A 24,795-nucleotide genomic window follows, 5' to 3' on the forward strand; every position below is an offset into this window, starting at 1 on the left:
GGTGTCTACTCCTCAACATTATCACTGTGTCTAGTCCTCAACACTATCACTGTGTCTAGTCCACAACATTATTACTGGTCTAGTCCTGAACACTATCACTGTGTATAGTCCTCAACATTATCACTGGTCTACTCCTCAACGCTATCACTGGTACAGTCCCTAACACTATCACTGGTCTAGTCCTCAACACTATCACTGGTCAAGTCCTCCCCCTCAGCACCTGCAGCTAAGACTGTCTGAGAGTGGTCTGAGTGGGGAGGCGAAAACTGAAAACTATCTTCTATTGGCAGAGAGATTTGGAACTCTCTTTGTTACTGGTCTATTAACCCATTTGCCACATGGTAACGTCCCCATGGAAAGCCGAAACTCCCTCCAATGCAAACCTGCTAATTAGAAGTACTGTATGTACAGTACATCACATTTTCAACCAGGAACTATCAGGAAATAACACTGATCAATTTTTTTCACACTTTTACAATGTTAGTTTAATCAGCTGTTGTTCAATATGATATAAAACACAGGAAAAAACAGAATTTTGACTGCACAGGGCCTTAGATGGATTACTGCTGGTTTTACAGAAGTGGAGAATAACTACAGTATGCGACCTGAAAGGACAGCTTTCCCTGCAGGAGTCTGAGTCACAGTGATCTGCCCTCTGGATACTGAGAAAAGAATAACACATTGTCAAGATCAGATTCCATTTAAGTTCAGTTTTCTGAAATATCATATGCTTTAGAATTCAACAGCAACTTTACCTTGAAATCAAACGGCAAGCATCAAGATGAAGGAATCTACTCAATCTGTATCGGGGGAGTTCATTTAAAAGCACTGTTCTTGCATTAGCGGAGACTGCTTTCACCGTAAAAGCTGCATGTGGGGCTGCAGGTAGCCTAGTGGTTAATAGGTTTCTGGTTCAAGTCCCTGACTTGACTTGGTGAAAAATCTGTCAATGTGCCCTTGAGCAAGGCACTTCACTCTAATTGCTCCTGTAAGTCTCTGGATAAAAGCCTCTGCTAAGTGAAGTAAATGCAATATGTTGGATGAATTGAAAATGATCTTCACATTTCTATCGTGCAATCTGTAGTGCTTCAGCGATGCAAATTGAACAGAGCCCGAAAATTATGATAAAAGTCATTGTTGTTGTGGGTTCTGTTGTCATGACGGACAGCTCTCAGTCATGACGTGTTAAACCCAAATGTTTATACACTCTAGCGGGCATATGCATATTCATGTTTTAAATCTATTTCAGTTTCCAAGTAGGCTCCTATCATTAAAACTGTATTTTATCCGGCACATGTTAGCTTTTATAACAACAAACATCATGCGTTTTACTCTAATATATTGTATATGACAACTTTTCTATTCCATCCGTATCGCTGAAGTTCACAGCTAAAGCCCGATTAAAATGTAAAGGCTTCAGCAATACAGATTGAATACAGCCCTAACTGTCAGTTCACTCATGCTTGGACTCTTACATAAGTTCCTCAAATCAGTTTGTGAACCCTTCTCAAAACTAAAGCTGATCAGATTCCTCTGGTAGTGGTGTCTGTTCTCTGTGACTTTACAACCGGAGATATATCTGAGATAAACAGGGAATATACACAACATGAATTAATATTACTGCTGTTACTTTTTCTCCTGGATAAAATGGAGGAACACAAATGCTGGATTTAATGTTGAACACTGACTGTTCTGTTCCTAAGAGGAAATCTGATACACAGAAGAAATACTAATGACAAATATCTAGATTTGAGATACAATTTATATTTTTTATGAATTGTATAAACAGCCCATATGAAGTGTTTATTTTACCTCGAAAGATGTTAAATGGTATTTGTGTTTAGTGTGATTCTGTATGAGGGATTTTCACTGTTACAGCTGAAGCATCAGAGCACAGAGAGGTTTTTGTACCAGCAGTAATAGGGATTATATCACTGTGGGGGACTTTTGGTAGCGGCACCAGACTAGATGTTGGAAGTAAGTAAACAACACAATTAACCACTTTTTTCACTTTTTGACATCACTGTAATTTCTCTGTCATCTGTATGACTTTAAGTTGAGCAATTTTTTTGTTTGTTTTACACCTTTATATTTCATAATAATACTGTAGTGTTTTTCATTTAATCCAAAAACTATTTTAAATTAAGAATATAACATTATATTTGACCAGTATTCATATGAGTTCATGAATTACACCAGTCTGAAATATGTAAGTATTCAGCTTTCCCAATGAGTGTTAGGTTTCTGTATGAGCAGTAATAGGGGTTGTATCACTGTGGTACACTTTTGGTAGCGGTACCAGACTTGATGTTGGAAGTAAGTTTCTTGATGTTTGTCTGATTCCATTTTTTTTCTTAAACTCTTTATTCTCTATTAAAACATTTCGATTTGAGATATTTTACTTTCCAAAAATATTGTTATATATTGATTTTGACTGAGTCTTCTTTCAACAGCTGATTTAATCAAAATGTTAAATTGTAGGCATTTATTATTTTATTTGTATGATTGCAGACTATATAACTTTTATTCTGTTTCGATAACTATAATATTTGTTTTTGTAGTCATCAGTACATTGTGTTCATGATAGTCACATTGGTAATGTGAACATAAAAGGTCTCTGTTATGTTCATATCCAACCTCTTTGATTCTGCAAAATACTACAAATATGAGTATTCTGATCAGATACGTTCCTAAAAAAAGATCTGTATGACAAAGTAATGCTAAAGTTAAACACGTCATACTTGTATACTTTATACTTGTAATCTACTTTATATCTTTTGACTGTTTGTGTTTTCTTCACATCATTTAGCAATCTAACTTCCATATTAAGTCATTTCCAAAGTACTGTGTTTTGATATAGATGATGTGTTGTGTTTCTTTCAGGTAACAGTTCCCCCACCCTCACCGTCCTGCCCCCCTCTAGTGAGGAGCTGTCCAGTACAACAACAGCCACACTGATGTGTCTGGCCAACAAGGGCTTCCCCTCAGACTGGACAATAAGATGGAAAGTGGACGGCAACAGCAAGAATCAGGAGGCCAGCCCCAGGGTCCAGGAGAAGGACGGTCTGTATAGCTGGAGCAGCACCCTGACCCTCACTTACCAGGAGTGGACCAAGGCAGGAGAGGTGACCTGTGAAGCCCAGCAGATATCCCAGACTCCGGTCACCAAGACCCTGAAGAGGGCTGACTGTTCTGGGTAGAACCCCTCAGTCACACACCCCTGTGGAGAGAGGAAGCTGGTTCCTCGGCTTTGACTTGCTTTATTCTAAGATCAGTTGTTCTCTGATTTAGTGATCACTCTCGTGTAGACTAACGGAGCTTGGCTTGAGTTTATGTGTCAATCCATTCTGTAGAATGAGATTTTGTTCGTTTTAGATTTGATGTGATCTGCTTTTATTCACTATCATGTTCGCTTTGATTCTTCGATTATGTAATAATGGATTAAAATAAAGTTTTTCTTTTTGGAATGCATATTTGTGTTGTTTCTATTTATGAACTTGATAATATATATATTTGTAATATTGTGGAAAATAAATGTAATCAGCTAGGCTGGTTAATGGTGTATTTGAAAACTGTCAGGCCTAAACCTTATCCTCGCGTAACATCATCATTGACCAGTAATTAATATCATCACAATATAATATGTTATGGTCTGTGCTTTGAAGCTAAAACACTACTTCAAGATATAGAGTAGAGAGATAGTTTTCTCTACCTCCAACACCCTGGGAACATAGTGAACATCTGGTGACAGTGCTGCTCTATTCTGGGACAAGCAGAACCACTGAGCCCTGTCTATGTAAATCTGTTTCACTCCCACAGCTACCAGTCTAGTTTCAGTTTCACTGCCTGAACTGGGCCAGATGTGAGTGGGTGGACTAGTTTTACTGCAACCTCTATGGTGGATTCAAGGAGGGGGACATTCTTACAATGAATAAACCACCATGTAATAGATTACATATTAAATGGGTATTACTAAAGACAGACATTGACAGTTACTGACATCAAATTCTAATTCATAATTGGTTACGGACGTCTGTGTATTGTCTGAGCTCAACATCTTTTTCCTGAAAGCAGAGGGAAAGTGTTAAACTCACAGGGCTATAAACCCTCCCAGAGCACTGAAGCATGTGCTGGCATTGCAAAGGGTTCTCTCTATGCAAGCAGACTTTCATGGTCCCCCAGGGACTAGCAGAATCATTTTTCTTCTTTATTCTTTCACTCTGACAAGCCCAAGGCAGAGGATATACGCCTCCCTCGGGAACAGGCCCACGACCACAGCTATTTGTGTGAACAGGAGGCGGAGAAAGAGAGGTCAGAGAAAGAGAGGCCAGAGGGCGGGCTGACTTCTGAGGAACAGGCGGCGATCTAATTAATCACACTCCCCTCAATTCTGCTCGCAAACATGCAATCTTTGGATAATAAATTTGACGAGTTATTGGGAAGATTAAACTACCAATGGGACATTCAAAACTGTAACATCTTATGCTTCACGGAGTCGTGGCTGAACGACGACAATATCAGCATACAGCTGGCTGGTTATATGATGTACCGGCAGGATAGAACAGCGCCGTCTGGTAAGACAAGGGGCGGCGGTCTATGTATTTTTGTAAACAACAGCTGGTGCACGATATCTAAGGAAGTCTCGAGCCATTACTCACCTGAGGTAGAATTTCTCATGATAAGCTGCAGACCATATTACCTACCGAGAGAGTTCTCATCTATATTCTTTGTAGCTTTTTACATACCACCACAGTCAGAGACTGGCACCAAGATAGCATTGAATGAGCTGTATTCTGCCATAAGCAAACAAGAAAACACTCACCCAGAAGCGGTGCTCCTAGTAGCCGAGAACTTTAATGCAGGGAAACTTAAATCAGTTTTACCAAATTTCCATCAACATGTTAAATGTGCAACCAGAGGGAAAAGAACTCTGGACCACCTATACTCCACACACAGAGATGCATACAATGTCACGCCCTGGCCGTAGAGAGCGTTTTATGTCTCTATTTTGGTTTGGTCAGGGTGTGATTTGGGTGGGCAGTCTATGTTCTATGTTTTTCTATTTCTATGTGTTTGGCCGTGTGTGGTTCTCAATCAGAGGCAGCTGTCTCTGATTGAGAACCATACTTAGGTACCCTTTTCCCCCACCTGTTTTGTGGGAAGTTAACTTTGTCTTTGTTCAGGGCACATAGCCCAAAGCTTCACGGTTTGTTGTTGTTCTTCGTTTTGTCGGCGTTTTGTCGGCGTAATTTTTTTATAAAGAGAAAATGCACGCTTACCATGCTGCACCTTGGTCCAGTCCTTCAGCCAGCCGTGACATACAAACCTCTCCCTCACCCTCCATTTGGCAAATCTGACCATAATTATTTCCTCCTGATTCCTGCTTACAAGCCAAAATTAAAGCAGGAAGCACCAGTGACTAGACAAAGAAAAAGTGGTCAGATGAAGCAGATGCTAAGCTACAGGACTGCTTTGCTAGCACAGACTGGATATGTTCCCGGGATTCCTCCAATGGCATTGAGGAGTACATCACATCTGTCATTGGCTTCATCAATAAGTGCATCGATGACGTTGTCCCCCGGTGATTGTACGTACATACCCCAACCAGAAACCATGGATTACAGGCAGCATCCTCACTGAGCTAATGGCTATAGCTGCCGCTTTCAAGGAGCGGGACTCTAACCCGGACGCTCATAAGAAATCCCGCTATGCCCTCAGACGAACCATCAAACAGGCAAAGCATCAATACAGGACTAAGATCGAGTCTTACTACACCGGCTCTGATGCACGGCGGATGTGGCAGGGCTTTCAGACTACAAAGGAAAGCACAGCCGAGAGCTGCCCAGTGACACAAGCCTACCTGACGAGCTAAACTACTTCTATGCTCGCTTCGAGGCAATTAATACTGAAACATGCATGAGAGCACCAGCTGTACCGGAAGACTGTGGGACCACACTCTCCGCAGCCGATGTGAGAAAGACCTTAAGACAAGTCAACATTCACAAGGCCGCAGGGCCAGATGGATTACCAGGACATGCACTATGAGCATGCGTTGACCACCTAGAAAGTGTCTTCACTGAACGAGTCTGTAATACCAACATGTTTTAAGTAGATCACTATAGTCCCTGTGCCCAAGAACACTAAGGTAACCTGCCTAAATGACTACCAACCCGTAGCACTCACGTCTGTAGCCATGAAGTGCTTTGAAAGGCTGGTCATGGCTCACATCAACACCATCATCCCAGAAACCCTAGACACACTCCAATTTGCATACCGCCCCAACAGATCCACAGGTGATGCAATCTCTATTGCACTCCACACTGCCATTTCCCACCTGGACAGAAGGAACACCTATATGAGAATGCCATTCATTGACTACAGCTCAGCGTTCAACAACATAGTGCCCTCAAAGCTCATCAATTTTTATTTTACCTTTTATTTAACCAGGCAAGTCAGTTAAGAACAAATTCTTATTTTCAATGACGGCCTAGGAACAGTGGGTTAACTGCCTGTTCAGGGGCAGAACGACAGATTTGTACCTTGTCAGCTCGGGGGTTTGAACTCGCAACCTTCCGGTTACTAGTCACACGCTCTAACCACTAGGCTACCCTGCCGACCCAATAAACTAAGGACCCTGGGACTAAACACCTCCCTCTGCATCTGGATCCTGGACATCCTGACGAGCACGCCCCCATTCTCATCGATGGGGCTGTAGCGGAGCAGGTTCAAGTTCATTGGTGTCCACATGACCAACAAACTAACGTGGTCCAAACACCATGACAGTCGTGAAGCGGGCACGACAAAACCTATTCCCCTCAGGAGACTGAAAAGATTTGCCATGGGTCCTCAGATCCTCAAAAGGTTCTACAGCTGCACCATCGAGAGCATCCTCACTGGTTGCATCACTGCCTGGTATGGCAACTGCTCAGTCTCCGACCGCAAGGCACTACAGAGGGTAGTGCGAATGGCCCAGTACATCACTGGGGCCAAGCTTCCTGCCATCCAGGACATCTGTACCAGGCGGTGTCAGAGGAAGGCCCTGAAAATTGTCCAAGTCTCCAGCCACCCTAGTCACATACTGTTCTCTCTGCTACCACATGGCAAGCAGTACCGGAGCACAAAGTCCAGGTCCAAGAGGCTTCTAAACAGCTTCTACCCCCAAGCCATAAGACTCCTGAACATCTAGTCAAATGGCTACCCAGACTACTCACATTGCCCCCCTCCCCTCTCCACACCACTGCCACTCTCTGTTGTCATCTATGCATAGTCACTTTAATAAACTCTACCTACATGTACCTACTACCTCAACTAACCGGTGCCCCCACACATTGACTCTGTACCTGCACCCCCCTGTACTCATTGTTATTTTTTACTGCTCCTCTTTAATTACTTTTACTTTTATCTCTTATTCATATCCATATTTTTTTTGACTGCACTGTCGGTTAGGTGCTCGTAAGTAAGCATTTCACTTTGAGTTCTACACCTGTTGTATTCAGAGCACGTGACTAATACAATTTGATTTGATTTGATTTGACTTGTGGTTGTTATTGCTTCAGGAATGCTTTAATGTGACAGTGCATGAGTTGACATTTTATCATCATTACTGGTATAAACAGAGTGTACAAAACATTAGGAACGTCTGCTCTTTCCATGACATAGACTGACCAGATGAAGTTGAAGTAATTCTCAGTAGAGCAGCGAGACAGGATTGTGTCGAGGGCACATATCTGGGGAAGGGTACTAAAACATTTCCACAAGAACACAGGGGCCTCCAAGTTTGGAACAACCAAGACTCTTCCTAGAGATGGCTGCCCGGTCAAACTGAGAAATCGGGGGAGAAGGGCCATTGTCTGGGAGGTGACCAAGAACCCGATGGTCACTCTGACAGAGCTCTAGAGTTCCTCTGTGGAGATGGGAGAACCTTACAGAAGAACAACCATCTCTGAGTGGCCAGACGGAAGCCACTCCTCAGTAAAAGGCACAACAGCCCGCTTGGAGTTTGCCAAAATGCACCTAAAGGACTCTCAGACCATGAGAAACAAGATTCTCTGGTCTGATGAAGCCAAGATTGAACTCTATGGCCTGATTGCCAAACCTCACGTCTCGAGGAAACCTGGCACCATCCCTACGGTGAAGCATGGTGGTGGCAGCATCATGCTGTGGGCATGTTTTTCAGCAGCAGGGACTGGGAGACTAGTCAGGATAAAGGGAAAGACGAACAGAGCAAGGTACAGAGAGATCCTTGATGAAAACCTGCTCCAGAGCGCTCAAGACCTCAGACTGGGGCAAAGGTTCATCTTCCAACAGGACAACGACCCTAAGCACACAGCTAAGACAACGCCTGGCTTCGGGACAAGTAGGTACCCTGAACTGGACCAGATGTGAGGGAGTGGACTAGTTTGAACCTCTATGGTGGATTCAGGGAGGATGCCTGATAAAATTGATATTATACAGAATGTAGATATGTCTAATGCCTGAACCCAGCATTGTGTCTTATCCATAGATGTAACCGTCAGTAAACTGCTATTCAAAATAGTTAATATAATGCCAGATGATCACATCAATATCTAGTTGTGAGGTGTATATGGGGATTGTATCTAGAAGGGGCTGATGCTGATGTAACTGATGTAATATCACCTTCTTTTTCTTTACTTTCTTTACTTCTGAACATCTTATTATGCATATTGGACTGGTATTGTGGGAATTTCAATACTTCAAATAACTATTATAGGTGCACAATAATGATGATGATGATGGGGAACATGTGATCTGAATGATGCTTTCTAAACATATTCAAAGTTGACTTCACTACACCAGTGGCCCATGTCACTGTCTCTTGACAGAACCTCAGATTGTTTTGATGGGTTATGATCATGTTATTTAATCTCAATAAATATGGTTGAATCTTTGCTAGAAACTCATTACCTGACTGGGGGACCTTGCAGAGACTGGGATATTTATTCTGAAATAATGTGAGATATTCTTTCACATAGATGGAGTCCATTCAACTTCTTGTCTGAAATGTTAATTAAAGGTTTGTTTGACATAACTAAAGGGAAGGACTTTTTATGCAGTCTGGACCTACGGGTGTTGTCAGTTCAGGAATACTTAAACATTGGAAGAGTTGGCATTATAGTCACCATCACTGAAATATTTTAGTTCAGTCAATCTTCCATGTCACTGTCTCTTCCCCCTCAGCACCTGTAGTAGGTCCCGGCTGTAGCAGTACAGTCACTGTGCAGTCTGACTGAGGGAGGTTTTTGTATGGCTCTGTATCACTATGAGATCCACTGCCACTTAATCTAGATGGGTTCCCAGACTGAAGTGTTGTAGCATAGTAAATAAGCAGTTTAGGAGCTCCTCAAGGTTTCTGTTGGTACCAGGCAAGACGGTGAGAAGAGGTCCCTGCATTATACACATTACTGCTGTCCTGGGAGAACAGCTTTCACTGCAGGAGTCTGAGTCACAGTGTACTGTCCTCTGGATTCTGAAACAGATACATTTAAGATCTCAGAGAACATTTGGTCATGTTGTCTAAATCTCTGAAGTCAAATTTTCTGAATTTGAAACAAAAATAAGATGAAACATTTAAATAATAAACAGATTTTAGACCAGCAGAATGTAAATCATACCTTGAATTAAAGACATCAATATCCACACAAAGCTCATAATAAAAGTCATTGTTGAAGTTCTGTTGTTATGAAGGACAGCTCTCAGTTATGAAGTGTTAAACTCACAGGTCTATAAACACCCCCAGACCACTGAAGCATGTGCTGCCAATGCAAAGTGTCCTATGTAAATATTATTCCTGGTAAGGACCCTCTTTCAACTGTTAACTATGATTCAGATTATACAGATTATTTCATTTTCTTTTATTTTAAGTAACTACTACTGTAAATCAGTGATTCAAGATGAACATTTAATTATCTGCATTCTTTAGTGGACTGTAGTAATAATTCAGAACTATCAGTACCAATTGTATTAAACTAGTACTTCATGATTATCAGTCTCTATTGTATTATACAAGTACTTCAGCACTATCAGTGCCTATTGTATTACACTAGTACTTCAGTACTATCAGTCCCAATTGTATTATAATAGTACTTCAGTACTATCAGTCCCAATTGTATTATAATAGTACTTCAGTACTATCAGTCCCTATTGTATTATACTAGTACATCAGTACTATGAGTCCCTAATGTATTATACTGGTACTTCATCCCTATCAGTCCCTATTCTGCCCTACAAAGGCTAAACTTAGTAACAACGAATTCTGATCTGTAGTAATGGCCAGGTATATTATCTGATTAATGTGATATTTAGTTTCTGTCACACCCTGATCAGCTTCACCTGTCTTCATTATTGTCTCCACCCCCTCCAGGTGTCGATGGTTTTCTCAAGTGTATTCATTGTAACGGGGCGCGTACTGGCAGCAGAGAAGTCAGGCGCAGGAGAGCGAAAACTGATTTACAACGGTGTTTTTTAATAAACATAACAAACCACAGTAAACAGAACAATCAAATCAATGGGTCAAACAAAACCTGGTATCCACCAGCATAACGTACACAAGCACTATAAGAAACAATTCCGGACAAGGACATGGGGGAAACAGAGGGTTAAATACACAACATGTAATTGATTCCGGACAAGGACATGGGGGAAACAGAGGGTTAAATACACAACATGTAATTGATAGAATTGAAACCAGTTGTGAGGGAAGACAAGACAAAACCAATGGAAAATGAAAGGTTGATCGGCGATGGCTAAAAGGCTGGTGATGTTGACCGCCGAATGCCGCCCGAACCAGGAGAGGGACGACTTCGGCGGAAATCGTGACATTATTCTTGTGTTTCCTGTCTCTCTGTGCCAGTTCGTCTTGTATCTTTCCAAGTCAACCAGCGTTTTTCCCATTCTCCTGCTTTTTGCATTCTCCATTTTCTAGTCCTCCGGGTTTTGACCCTTGTCTGCTTCTGGACCCGCCTCTTTGACCATTCTACCTACCTTGACCACGAGCCTGTCTTCCACTATGTACCTTCTGGACTCTGATCTGGTTTTGACCTTTTCGCCTGTCCACGACCATTCTCTTGCCTACCCCTTTGGATTAATAAACATTGTAAGACTCCAACCATCTGCCTCCTGTGTCTGCATTTGGGTCTCGCCTTGTGCCGTGATAGTTTCTTGACACAAAAACAAGCCAGTTGATCAGAATATATCAAGGGTTATCAGAAATTGATGTCTGTCTATACAGAAAAAGACTTTGAAGTCAGATTTTGCAGAATACAAAAAATGACAGTTATTGCATTTTGCCTTTATTGGGCAGTATTGTGTTATAATAGTAGTTCAGTACTATCAGTCCCTATTGTATTATACTAAAACTTCAGTACTATCACGCTTAAGGTAAGACCCAGATGCAGACAGTGTCAAGGAAACAAAGCTTAATTCCAAAACAGGGACAGGCAAAAGACAGGTCAAACAGGTAGGGGTCAATAATCAAGTACGGTGAGGTAAGGTATAAAACGGCAGGCAGTCTCAGGGTCAGGGCAGGCGGAACGGTCAAAACCATGAAGGACGAGAAAACAGAAGCAAGAAACATGCAGGAGCAGAGAAACAAACGCTGGTAGGATTTACGAAACAAAACGAACTGGCAACAGACAAACAGAGAACACAGGTATAAATACACAGGGGATAAAAGGGAAGATGTGCGACACCTGGAGGGGGGTGGAGACAAGCACAAAGACAGGTGAAATAGATCAGGGTGTGACAAGTACTATCAGTCCCTATTGTAGTGTACTTCAGTACTATGAAGGTGGTACTGAGAATTCTCTGTCTGTGAATGTGCTCACTCTTATGTGAAGGACTTCACCAGCATGAACCACTGTGGTGGACTTTTGGAAGCGGCAAAAACTGGTGCTGAAAATTAAGTCAATTTTTGTGTTCTCTCATTAAAACTAAATGTAATCATGCAATTGAACAACGTTATGAGATGTTATCTTCTCCAGAAGAAAGACTTTCAGGCTGTTTCTTTTAATAATGTCTGTGGACAGACATCTCACCAAAGTGAGAGAGTTGTTCACATTCCACCAACTTTATGTACCAATAATAAAAAATAAACCTCTAATATCTGCCCTCATAACATATCTGCGCTCAAAGGTTGCTTTCCATTACACATATATTTATCATGATTAATTCCTGATATGATTTTATTAAATTAGATGTTTTTTCAATGGGTTTTAGCAATGTGTGGTCTACGCTTTTCCATTACATTTTCCCTGGTCTTCTCTACCTCCAACCCCCTGGGGACAGAGTGAACATCTGGTGACAGTTCTGCTCTATTCTGGGACAAGCAGAACCACCCAACCCTGTCTATGTAAATCTGTTTCACTCCCACAGCTACCAGTCTACCAGTTGACCTGTTTTACTGCCTGAAATACCCTGGACTGGGCCAGATGTGAGGGAGTGGACTGGTTTTAACCTCTATGGTGGATTCAGGGAGGGAGACATTACAAATATACCATCATGTAATTAATGACAGACACAACGGATATTATACTTTATGATAATAGTGTGTAGTGTATGTCTCTACATCAATGTGTCATGTTTGAGCCCAGCATCATGTCTCATTCACAGATCTAACAGTTCATGAAAAGAGTTAATACATGCTAGATGATCACATCAATAACTGGTTGTGAAGTGCATGTAGGGAATTGGTTTGGGGGGCTGATACTTTTCCTCTTACTTCTGTACATCTTACTCTACTATGGACTGGTATTGTCTTCCAAAACTACAAAGAACTTTTATATACACTTTCAGTTCATGTCCAATATAACAAGTTATAACCATGATGATGATAATAATGACGATGATGATGACGATGATAAAGACGATGTTGGAGAACGTATGATTCTTTCTGTTTTCAAAGTTGACCTCTTCTACTGATCAGTGTTCCATGTCACTGTCTCTTCCCCCTCAGCACCTGCAGTAGGTCCCAGCTGTATCAGTACAGTCACTGTGCAGTCTGACTGAGGGATGTTTTTGTACGGCTCTGTATCACTGTGTGAACACCCAGACACTGTTGGGGTAGTGTAAACTCTGACAGTAGTAATCTCCTGCATCTTCAGCCTGGACTCCACTGATGGTCAGAGTGAAGTCACTCCCTGATCCACTGCCACTGAATCTAGATGGGGAGTCCCAGACTGAAGGGTTTTAGCCCAGTATATTAGGAGTTTAGGAGCTCCTCCAGGTTTCTGTTGGTACCAGTGCAAATAGTGTCCATTGCTGTTAATGTGTACAGCACTGCTGGTCTTACAGCTGAGACTGACTGAGTGACCCACTGAAACAGCTTTCACTGCAGGAGTCTGGGTCACTGTGACCTGGCCTCTTGACTCTGAAACAAAGATGCAATGTATATTTATAATTTAATTGTTAATTAATTTGTCCAGTAAAAAATAATTCCTTTATATTGTCAGGGTAATTTTCCGTAAATTATATTACCTTGGAGACAGAGGGCAAGTGTCCAGATGAAGATGGTGATAAAAGTCATGGTTGTTGTGGGTTCTGTTGTCATGAAGGACAGCTCTCAGTCATGAAGTGTTAAACTCACAGGGCTATAAACACTACCAGAGCACTGAAGCATGTGCTGGCTATGCAAAGTCTCCTCTCTATGCAAATGATGTTCCGAGGAACAGCTATCACCATCAATGAATGATGAAAACGGCTATCTCACGTGTCATCTAAAAATAACGAATGAGTAAGCAGGAAGTAGGTGTCTGTGCTTCCAGAATTCTAGTGGCTACTTACAACAGACAATCTGTTGACAATAAAATAGGATTTAGTCTTTATCCAATGGTTACAGCTGGTAACAACATAAACCTCAGTGTTTCAGTGAATCTAGATAGATGTTAAAACACATTGAGAAAAAGATATAGCACAGTAACATAAATGATACAGTAGCCAAACAGTCAGGTAACCAAACTCCACTCAAAGGAATTTAATCTAAATTGGTTCACTTGAAAAAAGGACTAAAGCACAGAGTTGGCTAAAACACAAATGTACATAAAATACACATATACAGCCTTTTGTTTGGCAAATAATAGTGAATAAATATAGATGTTTCGAATGTCATGTGGTTTTGATCAATTCTCGTTAGAGAATTCACTCAAGCCAATCCCTTTAAAATGTTTAGTTAAGTTCAGGGAATAGGGCCTTAAGTCACGACACATGTGCACTTACAGTGAAATTCTGACAGTCTGAAATTCTGACATTCTGTCCATTACACTTAGAATCCCCTCCCCCCGACCTAGAATCAAGTGAGGTTAAAAGTTCATTCTAACTCACTAACACACTCACAGGTCACACAACATAACTTAATTAACTTTTGACCCCTCAACATTATCGATCACCACTTAACTGACAGTTCTAATTTACAGAAAACCTAGGAATGCACTCACTGTCTTATCTAAAACACCCCAGAGCTAGGTTTCGTCGGTTCAACCATAGGTTAACTACCTTATCTGTTTACTTAATCCACAACCCATTTCTTTCTTCCTAGTTGGAATGGTGTTCATTAACTTTAATTACTCCTTGTCTGTGTCACACAATCCCTTCTTAAGAACTCATATTGTTAATCAGATATAATAAAACAGAGTATATGTTTACTTAGTCACAGTTCTATTTAAAATGAAGATATTGTTTATTCATTTATTCATGAAACATGGGACCAACATTTAAAATGTTGCGTTTATATTTTTGTTCAGTGTATATACTGTATTCTAGTCAAGACCCATAGTATTCAACTGTTGATGTACATACAGTACAGTGCATTCGTAAAGTATGAACTTTTCCACATTTTAACAGCCTCATTCTAAAATGATGAAATATGTTTTTCCCTCATCAATCTGCACACAATACCTCATAATGACAAAGCGAAAACACATTTTTATAAATATAAACGAAAACAGAAATACCGTATTTAGATAGGTAATTCAGACCCCTCTAAATTGAGCTCAGGTGCATCCTGTTTCCATTGATCACACTTGAGATCTTTCTACAACTTGATCGGAGTCCACCTGTGATGTAGTCAATTGATTGGACATGGTTTGGAAAGGCACATACCTGTCTATATAAGGTCCCACAGTTGACAGTGCATGTCAGAGCAAAAACCAAGCCATGAGGTCAAATTAATTGTCTGTAGAATTCTGAGACAGAATTGTGTCTAGACACAGATCTGGGTAAAGGTACCAAAACATTTCTGCAGCATTGAAAGTCCCCAAGAACACAGTAGCCTCCATCATTCTTAAATGGAAGAAGTTTGGAACCACCAAGACTCTTCCTACAGCTGGCTGCTCGGCCAAACTGAGCAATTGTGGGAGAAGGGCCTTGGTCAAGGAAGTGACCAAGAACCCAATTGTCACTCTGACAGAGTTCCTCTGTGGAGATGGGAGAACCTTCCAGAAGCATCTCTGCAATACTCCACCAATCAGGCCTTTATGGTAGAGTGGTCAGATGGAAGCCATTCCTCTGTAAAAGCCACAAGGCAGCTCGCTTGGAATTTGCCAAAAGGCACCTAAAAGACTTTAAGACTATGAGAAATAAGATTCTTTGATCTGATGAAACCAAGATTGAACTCCTTGGCCTGAATGCCAAGCGTCACGTCTGGAGGAAACCTGGCACCATCCCTACGGTGAAACATGGTGGTGGCAGCATCATGCTGTGGGGATATGTTTCAAAGGCAGGGACTGGGAAAGGCAGGGACTGGGAGACCAAAGGCAGGGACTGGGAGACTGAATACTTACAGCACAAGTCAAAGGTTTGAACACAGCTACTCATTCAAAGGTTTTTCTTAATTTTTTACTATTTTATGCATTTTAGAATAATAGTGAAGACATCAAAGCTATGAAATAACACATATGGAATCATGTAGTAACCAAAAAGGTGTTAAGAAAATCTAACTATTTTATATTTGAGATTCTTCAAAATAGCCACCATTTGCCTACATGACAGCTTTACACACTCTTGGCATTCTCTCAACCAGCTACATTGACTGGAATGTGGTTCGATTAACAAGTCCAATACAGCAAATGAAAGATACACATCTTGTTAATCTACCCATCGTGTCCGATTCAAAAAATGCTTTACAGCGATAGCACCACATATGATTATAAGATAGGTGTCACAAAATGCAGATATATAGATAAAATTAATCACTAACCTTTGATGATCTTCATCAGATGACACTCATAGGACATCATGTTACACAATACATGTATGTTTTGTTCGATAATGTGCATATTTACATCCAAAAATCTCAGTTTACATTGGCGCCTTACGTGCAGTAATGTTTTGATTTGCAGAAACACTCATAATAAACATTGATAAAAGATACAAGTGTTATTCACAGAATTAAAGATAGACTTCTCCTTAATGCAACCGATGTCAGATTTTTTTACAACTTTACTGAAAAAGCATAATCTGAGAACGGTGCTCAGAACGCAAAACAGCCAGAGGAATATCCGCCATTTTGGAGTCAACAAAGTTAGAAACAAGATCATAAATATTCACTTACCTTTGATGATCTTCATCAGAAGGCACTCCCAGGAATCCCAGTTCGACAATAAATGACTGATTTGTTCCATAAAGTCCGTCATTTATGTCCAAATAGCCACTTGTTGTTAGCGTGTTCAGCCCAGTAATCCATCTTCATGGGGCGCAGGCATTTCATCCAGACAAAAACTCAAAAAGTTCCGTCACAGTCCTTTAGAAACATGTCAAACGATGTATTGAATCAATCGTTAGGATGTTTTTAACATAAAACATCAATAATGTTCCAACCGGAGAATCCCTTTGTCTTCAGAAAAGCACTGGAACGAGAGGTAACTCTGTCGGGAACGTGCGTCATGAGACCGAGGCTCTCTGCCAGACCACTGACTCAAAGAGGTGTCATGTGCCCCTCCTTTATAGTAGAATCCTCAAACCAGTTTATAAGGCAGTTGACATCTAGTGGAAGCCCTAGGAAGTGCAACCTCATCCATATCTCAATGTGTATTCGGTAGGCCAAGCTTTGAAAAACTACAATCCTCAGATGTCCCACTTCCTGGTTGGATTTTTCTCAGGTTTTCGCCTGCCATTTGAGTTCTGTTATACTCACAGACATCATTCAAACAGTTTTAGAAACTTCAGAGTGTTTTCTATCCAATACTAATAATAATATGCATATATTGGCATCTGGGACAGAGTAGGAGGCAGTTCACTCTGGGCACGCTATTCATCCAAAAGTGAAAATGCTGCCCCCTATCCCAAAAAGGTTCAATATTATTTTGAGGTAATTTTGTCTTGTCTCAGAGTAGATTTGACAAAATTGATATTGAGATTTACACTGTGAATAGTAAATCTGATTATTAATGTCTTTGTAGTTTCGGGGGTAGTTTGCAAAACACATTAAGCCTAGTCCTGGACTAAAAAGCAAGCTCAATGAATAATCTTAATTGAAAGTTATTTTAGGTCTAGTCTTCAACCCCATCCTAGTGTTTTGTTGTTGTTGGTGTGGTAAACGGTAGAGCATGAATGTAACATACATTTATCTGATGTATTGTTTTGACAAAAAATATTTTCAGAGTTTATTTTTGCCTTTATCTTTATAGATTGTGTTTTGTTGTTGTCGGTTGTTCTCAGTACTGTAGCTAGTTGTTTATCCTTTGTGTATTGCCTCTCCTCTCCTCTATTATATTGTAGAGTATATTATATAGGATTATACAGTAGTGCTGTGTGCTAAATTAACCATTTTGAGAGTAAGTTGTGCATGTCTTCTTGACTCAGAGTTTAAATAACTTGTTTTGATTGGAAAAAAAATACAGAATGAGTTCATTTAATCATGATTCCAGTCTTCACTATCGCATGAATAGGCAGCACATTTCATACAAATGTACATAAATCAGCTTCATTATTTCATTATTGTAGCATATAGCTACTCTCATCATTTCAAACAGAATTTAAAGTGCATCAGATCCAACAAATACTATGCAATCATTTCTACAACTGAATGATCCTGTTATACTATAGCACCAATACCAGTAAGAAAAATGTGATATTTGGTAATAAACCTCTAAAATCTGCTCTCAGAACTCACACTGCTAAAGAGTTACTTTCCATAACAGATATATTTCCAATGTTTAATTGCTAATATGATGACAGTGCTGCTCTATTCTGGGACAAGCAGAACCACCCAGCCCTGTCTGTGCAAATATCAGTTTCACTCTGTGTCACGCCCTGATCTGTTTCACCTGTCCTTGTGATTGTCTCCACCCCCTACTACAGGTGTCGCTTATTTTCCCCGGTGTATTTATTCCTGTGTTTCCTGTCTCTCTGTGTCTCTCTGTGCCAGTTCGTCTGTGCTCTGTGCTCATTCTTTTTCTATTCTCTTTTTGCTAGTCCTCCCGGTTTTGACCCGTGCCGGTTTCTGGACTTTGTACCTGCCTGCCTGACCATTCTGCCTGCCTTGACCTCGAGCCTGCCTGCCACTCTGTACCTCCTGGACTTTTGCCTGTCCACGACCATTCTCTTGCCTACCCTTTTGGAATAGAATAAAAAATGACTCAAACCATCTGCCTCCCGTGTCTGCATCTGGGTCTCGTCTTGTGCCCTTATAGTCTGACAGCTATCAGTCTAGCAGTTGAACAGTTTCACTGCCTGAAATACCCTGGACTGGGCCAGATGTGAGGGAGTGGACAGGTTTGAACCTCTATGGTGGATTCAGGGAGGGAGACATTACAAATATACCATCATGTAATGAATGACAATGCTCAAATGGAAATTATACTTTATGTAGATAGTGTCTCATGTTTGAATCCAGCATCATGTCTCATTCACAGATCTAACAGTCAGGAACCTGCATATTGAAAATAGTTAATAATAATCCTGTAAAATCAAATCCATTTAAATCAGACATTTGGGGACTTGTTTTGGGGGCTTAAGTGATTGTAACGTTGAAGCAATGTTGGGGTCATGACACCTTTTCTTTTACTTCTTATTTTGTATTTGGCAGGTATTGTGTTTTCAAAACCTCATAACTTTTAGATGATCTTTCAGGTCATAACAAATATAATGAGTCGCAACCATGATGATGATGTGGGGGAGCATGTGATTTGAATGACGCTTTCTACCCTTATTCAATGTTTCCTCGCTGCTCAGTGTTCCATGTCACTGTCCCTTCCCCCTCAGCACCTGCAGTAGGTCCAAGCTGTATCAGTACAGTCACTGTGCAGTCTGACTGAGGGAGGTTTTTGTACGGCTCTGTATCACTGTGTGAACACCCAGACACTGTTGGGGTTGTGTAAACTCTGACAGTAGTAATCTCCTGCATCTTCAGCCTGGACTCCACTGATGGTCAGAGTGAAGTCACTCCCTGATCCACTGCCACTGAATCTAGATGGAGTCCCAGACTGAAGGGTTTTAGCCCAGTATATTAGGAGTTTAGGAGCTCCTCCAGGTTTCTGTTGATACCAGTGCAAATAGTGTCCATTGCTGTTACTGAATACAGCACTGCTGGTCTTACAGCTGAGAATGACTGAGTGACCCACTGAAACAGCTTTCACTGCAGGAGTCTGGGTCACTGTGACCTGGCCTCTGGACTCTGAAACAGATGGCATGTGGTATTAGCATTCAATTGTTCATTAATTTGTCCATATAGCATATTCACTAAAACAGTAATAAGGTTATATAGCCTAATATTGCAATGGTCCGGAAAATGTTGTGTGAAATATATTACCTTGGAGACAGAGGGCAAGTATCCAGATGAAGATGGTGATAAAAGTCATGGTTGTTGTGGGTTCTGTTGTCATGAAGGACAGCTCTAGGTCATGAAGTGTTAAACTCACAGGGATATAAATACTCCCAGAGCACTGAAGCATGTGCTGCCAATGCAAAGTGTCCTCTATGCAAATCACCCTCCTGGAGCAAGGCACTAGACAGGACAAGAAATTATATGGTGTAACTTCTGGATCACAACATTCCAATTGAATGCTTTTAGCCCTTACCATTCAATATTACAAAAAACACACACACTCATAATATTGATTTATATGGAACTGGTTTCAGATAACGTATGCCTCATTTGGTAACTTATGGGATATACCCACCCTTTTGCCCTCAGAACAGCCAACATTTTTTTTCGGGGCATGGACTCTACAAGTTGTCGAAAGCGTTCCATAGGGTTGCTTGCCCATGTTGTCTCCAATGCTTCCCACAGTTGTGTCAAATTGGCTGGTAGTGGATCTCTACTCTGAATAGCTTGTTCCGTCTCATCCCACAGATGGTCATTTGGATTGAGATCTGGTGACTGGGCAGGACACAGCAGTCAGCTGAATTCACTGTCATGTTCGTACAGTTGAACCATTCCTGGACAATCCTAGCCTTGTGGCATGGGGCATTATCCTGCTGAAAAAAAAAATATTGCAGATGGATGCACTGCTGCCATGAAGGCATGCGTCTGATTGGTAATGATGTTCAGATATCCTGTGGCATCATGGAGGGACCCAATATGTGTTTTGAAAAGACACCCCACACCATCACACCACCACCAACAGCCTGTAATGTTGACACACGGTATGATGGATCCATGTGCTTGTGGTTTTCTCCATACCCTAGTCCTCCCATCAGCGTGAAACAGCAGGAACCAGGATTCATCAGACCAGGCAATGTTTTTCCAATTCTCCAGTGTCCAGTGTATTCGTTCCTTAGCCCACTGCAACCACAGTTTCTTGTTTTTTGCTGAAAGAAGTGGAACTCTGTAAGGTTGTCGGCTGCCATATCCCTTTCATGTCAAGGTAAGACGAGTTGCATATTTTTTTTATGGGTCTTTGGGCACCAATGTTGTACTAGTCTGTCAGTTAACTAACTGTAACCGACTGTTGCTCTGCACAATTCGTGTCAGCCTCCTTGGTCGTCTTGCATCAATGACCCATTTTCAACCACTTGCCTGTCGTTGGCTGGATGTGCTTTGGGTGGTGGACCATTCTTGAAACACACAGGAAACTGTTGAGCGTGAAAAACCCAGCAGCATTGCAGTTCTTGACACACTCAAATCGGTGTGCCTGGCCCCTATCGCCATGCCCCATTCAAAGGCACTTTGAACAGGGCAATATTTGCTCTTACCCATCCTCCATCTGAATGGGACACATACACAATCCATGTTTCCATTGTCTCAAGGCTTAAAAATCCTTCTATAACCTGTCTCCTCCCCTTCACTTACCCTAATTGATGTGGATTTAACAAGTGACATCAATAAGGGATCATTGCTTTCACCTGGATTGACCTGGTCAGTCTGTCATGGAAGGTTCCTAATGTTTAGTCCACTCAGTGTATATCATCCATTGAGTGACTGTTTTCAGTTTAAGATGTTGGTTGGTCAAATAATAAAGGCAACAAACCTATGATACTCTCTAGACTGTTGTCCTCAACACTATCACTGGTCTAGTCCACAACACTATCACTGGTCTAGTCCTCAACACTATCACTGGTCTAGTCCTCAACACTATCACTGGTCTAGTCCTCACACTATCACTGGTCTAGTCCTCAACACTATCACTGGTGTAGTACTCAACACCATCACTGGTCTAGTCCTCAACACCATCACTGGTCTAGTCCTCAACACCATCACTGGTCTAGTCCTCAACACTATCACTGGTCTAGTCCTCAACACTATCACTGGTCTAGTCCTCAACACTATCACTGGTCTAGTCCTCACACTATCACTGGTCTAGTCCTCAACACTATCACTGGTGTAGTACTCAACACCATCACTGGTCTAGTCCTCAACACCATCACTGGTCTAGTCCTCAACACTATCACTGGTCTAGTACTGAACACTATAACACTGTGTCTAGTCCTCAACACTATCACTGGTCTAGTCCCTAACACTATCACTGGCCTATTCCTAAACACTTTCACTGTGTCTAGTCCTGAACAATATCACTGGTGTAGTCCTCAACACTATCACTGGTCTAGTCCTCAACACTATCACGGGCATAGTGCTGAACACTATCACTGGTCTAGTCCTCAACACTATCACGGGCATAGTACTGAACACTATCACTGGTGTAGTCCTCAACACTAATACTCGTCTAGTCCTCAACACTGTCACTGGTCTAGTCCTCAACACTGTCACTGGTCTAGTCCTCAACACTGTCACTGGTCCAGTCCTTAACACTATCACGGCATAGTACTGAACACTATCACTGGTCTAGTCCTCAACACTGTCACTGGTCTAGTCCTCAACTCTATCACTGGTCTAGTCCTTCCCCCCCGCTCTTACAGCAGGTTCCAGCTGTAGCAATGCAGTCACCGAACAGTTTGGCTGAGGGAGGTTTTATTACGGCTCTCTATCCCTATGGAACGCATCTTTAGCATTGGGAAGGTGTAAAGTCTCCTGTATCTTCCGCCTGGGCTCCACTCATGATCAGAGTGAAGTCATTCCTAGATCCACTACCACTGAATCTAAATGGAATTCCAGAGGTGCGAGTTCTAATAGAGTGGATGCAGAGTTTTGTTTTTTGTCCAGATTTCTGTTGATACCACAATAAACAATAATGTCCATGTGTGACGCACCATTGTAACAATAACTTAAAGGTCCAATGCAGCCATTTTTATACCAAAATCAAATCATTTCTGGGTAACAAGGAAGTACCTTGCTGTAATAAATTCCCATTAAAATAGGCAAAAATTGCTTTTAAGCAAAAAACTAGAATAATTTTGCTAGGACTGTTTAGGTGGGGTCTGAGTAGGGAGGAGAAAACTGAAAACTGGCTGTTATTGGCAGAGAGATTTGGAACTCTCTTTGTTATTGGTTTATTAACCAATTTGCCACATGGGGAAGTCACCATGGAAAGCCGAAACTCCGTCCAATGCAAACCTGCTAATTAGGTGTACTGTAGTAGGATGTCCCTTGGGGGTATCCGTACCTATGTATGACATGCGAGGGTTAGGTTAGTAAACATGCTGGAGCTAGAACCTCGTTGTTGTGCGTCCTTATTTTAGATAATACTACATGGTGTCAGAAGTGGTTTTAAAATTCACATAAACGAGAAGGACTTACCAAGTAAATCATACATTCAGGCTGTTTCAAAGCAGGGAGGGCACATTGTTGGAGATAAAACAGCGCATATCATTATTTTGCTAGCTAACGAGCAAGGACTAAGTTACTGCTAAGCAACATGTTGCAAGAGGAAGAAGCTGGCGGGATTTCAGGGTTTGCGACTCCAAGTTCAACGGGCTCTGGCACAAACACGGACAGGCCAGTGGCTAGTGCTGACGGATTTTGCATTAGTCCCCCAAGAATTTAGATTGTATGGACATTCAAAACTGTCCGAAATGGATCAGGCGCTTTTGAAAGGTACAGGGTAGCATCAGGCTTAAATGTGAAAAATGAGGCATTTCAAGTTAATACACTGATCTACTCTATGGGTGATGAAACCGAGGATATATTAAATGCTTCAACGTTGACCGAGGAAGAGAAACTTAACTACAGTGCCGTTAAAGACTGTTTTGAAATGCATTTTTTATGGAGACACAACATTATATTTGAGAGAGCTAGGTTTAACATGCACAAACAGGAGCAGGGTGAAACCACCAACAGTTTTATCACAGCTGTTGTAACGATTGTTGTCGGGAGAAGGAGAAGAGGACCAAAGTGCAGCGTGGTACGTGTCCATGATAACTTTAATAAACTGAACACTGAATATAAACGAACAAGAGAATAAAGGAAAACCGAAACAGTCCCGTATGGTGAAAACACTGAAACGGAAAATAACTACCCACAAATCAGTGGGAAAACAGGCTGCCTAAGTATGGTTCTCAATCAAAGACAACGATTGACAGCTGCCTCTGATTGGGAACCATACCAGGCCAAACACAGAAATACAAAACCTAGACAACAAAATATAGAATGCCCACCCCAACTTACGCCCTGACCAAACTAAAACAGAGACATAAAAAAGGAACTAAGGTCAGGACGTGACAGCTGTTCACAAACTAACAGAACATTGTTAGTGTGGGGCGCTCAGGGAAGAGCTGACCCGAGATCGGATTGTAGTGGGAATAAGAAATATATCACTTTCCGAAAAGTTACAGTTGGATTCCCAGCTTACCTTGTCCAAAGCTGTAAACCAGGTTAGGCAGAGTGAGACAGTAAAAAGACAGCAGACGATGCTGCACGACAGCAGCTCCTTGCAGAGCGAAGAGAGTGAGGAAATAAATGCATTTGCATACCGAGCTAAAGAAATGGAGGGGAACACAGAACAGAGACAGACGTGGAGAAAACAATCACAGACAGTACCCGTAGCTAGTTCAAATGTTTGTCTCAAATGTGGGAAATCCCCTTTCCACAGATGGAAAGATTGACCAGCAAAGGATGCTGAATGCAGGAAATGTGACAGGAGAGGACACTTTTCAGCTGTCTGTCGATTAAAGCAAATGCATGAGGTCTCAGAGGAGGTACAGCAGGACAGCATCTTTCTGGGAGAAGTAAGGGAAAAGAAGGCTGGCATTCAGACATTCAACTCAATGGGGAGGTTGTGTCATTTAAACTAGACACTGGGGCAGCAGTGACAGCTATCCCAACTAGGCTGTATAGCTATAGCAGAGATGGCCCTTTGCTCTCTACAAACAAAAAACTGTATGGGTCCAGTAATAAGATTTTACCAGTTGTAGGGCAGTTGGAGATTAAACTGGAGCGTAAAGACAAAAGTGCCATCCAGCCTGTCTTCGTCATTGACACTCTAGCCAGACCGTTGCTGGGGCTACCAGCAA

The 24,795-nt window shown here is 41.5% G+C and overlaps 1 long non-coding RNA gene and 1 gene segment (V, D, J or C); both read right to left on the minus strand.

Moving 5' to 3' along the window:
• Positions 1–12,005: 12,005 nt before the first annotated feature.
• LOC109887671 (uncharacterized) lies at positions 12,006–13,584 on the minus strand. Its single transcript, XR_004210979.1, has 2 exons — positions 13,492–13,584; positions 12,006–13,384 (listed from the first exon to the last, which is right to left on the minus strand). It is a non-coding gene; the product is annotated as an uncharacterized LOC109887671 (long non-coding RNA).
• Positions 13,585–18,794: 5,210 nt separating this feature from the next.
• Positions 18,795–24,182, minus strand: LOC109887673 (immunoglobulin kappa variable 4-1-like). The segment is given in 3 exon segments: positions 18,795–19,624; positions 19,760–19,954; positions 24,135–24,182. Coding segments are annotated over 2 exon segments (477 nt in total).
• Between the last annotated feature and the right edge of the window lie 613 nt (positions 24,183–24,795).

This window comes from Oncorhynchus kisutch, linkage group LG9 (assembly GCF_002021735.2).
Source record: "Oncorhynchus kisutch isolate 150728-3 linkage group LG9, Okis_V2, whole genome shotgun sequence".
Classification (NCBI taxonomy): domain Eukaryota; kingdom Metazoa; phylum Chordata; class Actinopteri; order Salmoniformes; family Salmonidae; genus Oncorhynchus; species Oncorhynchus kisutch.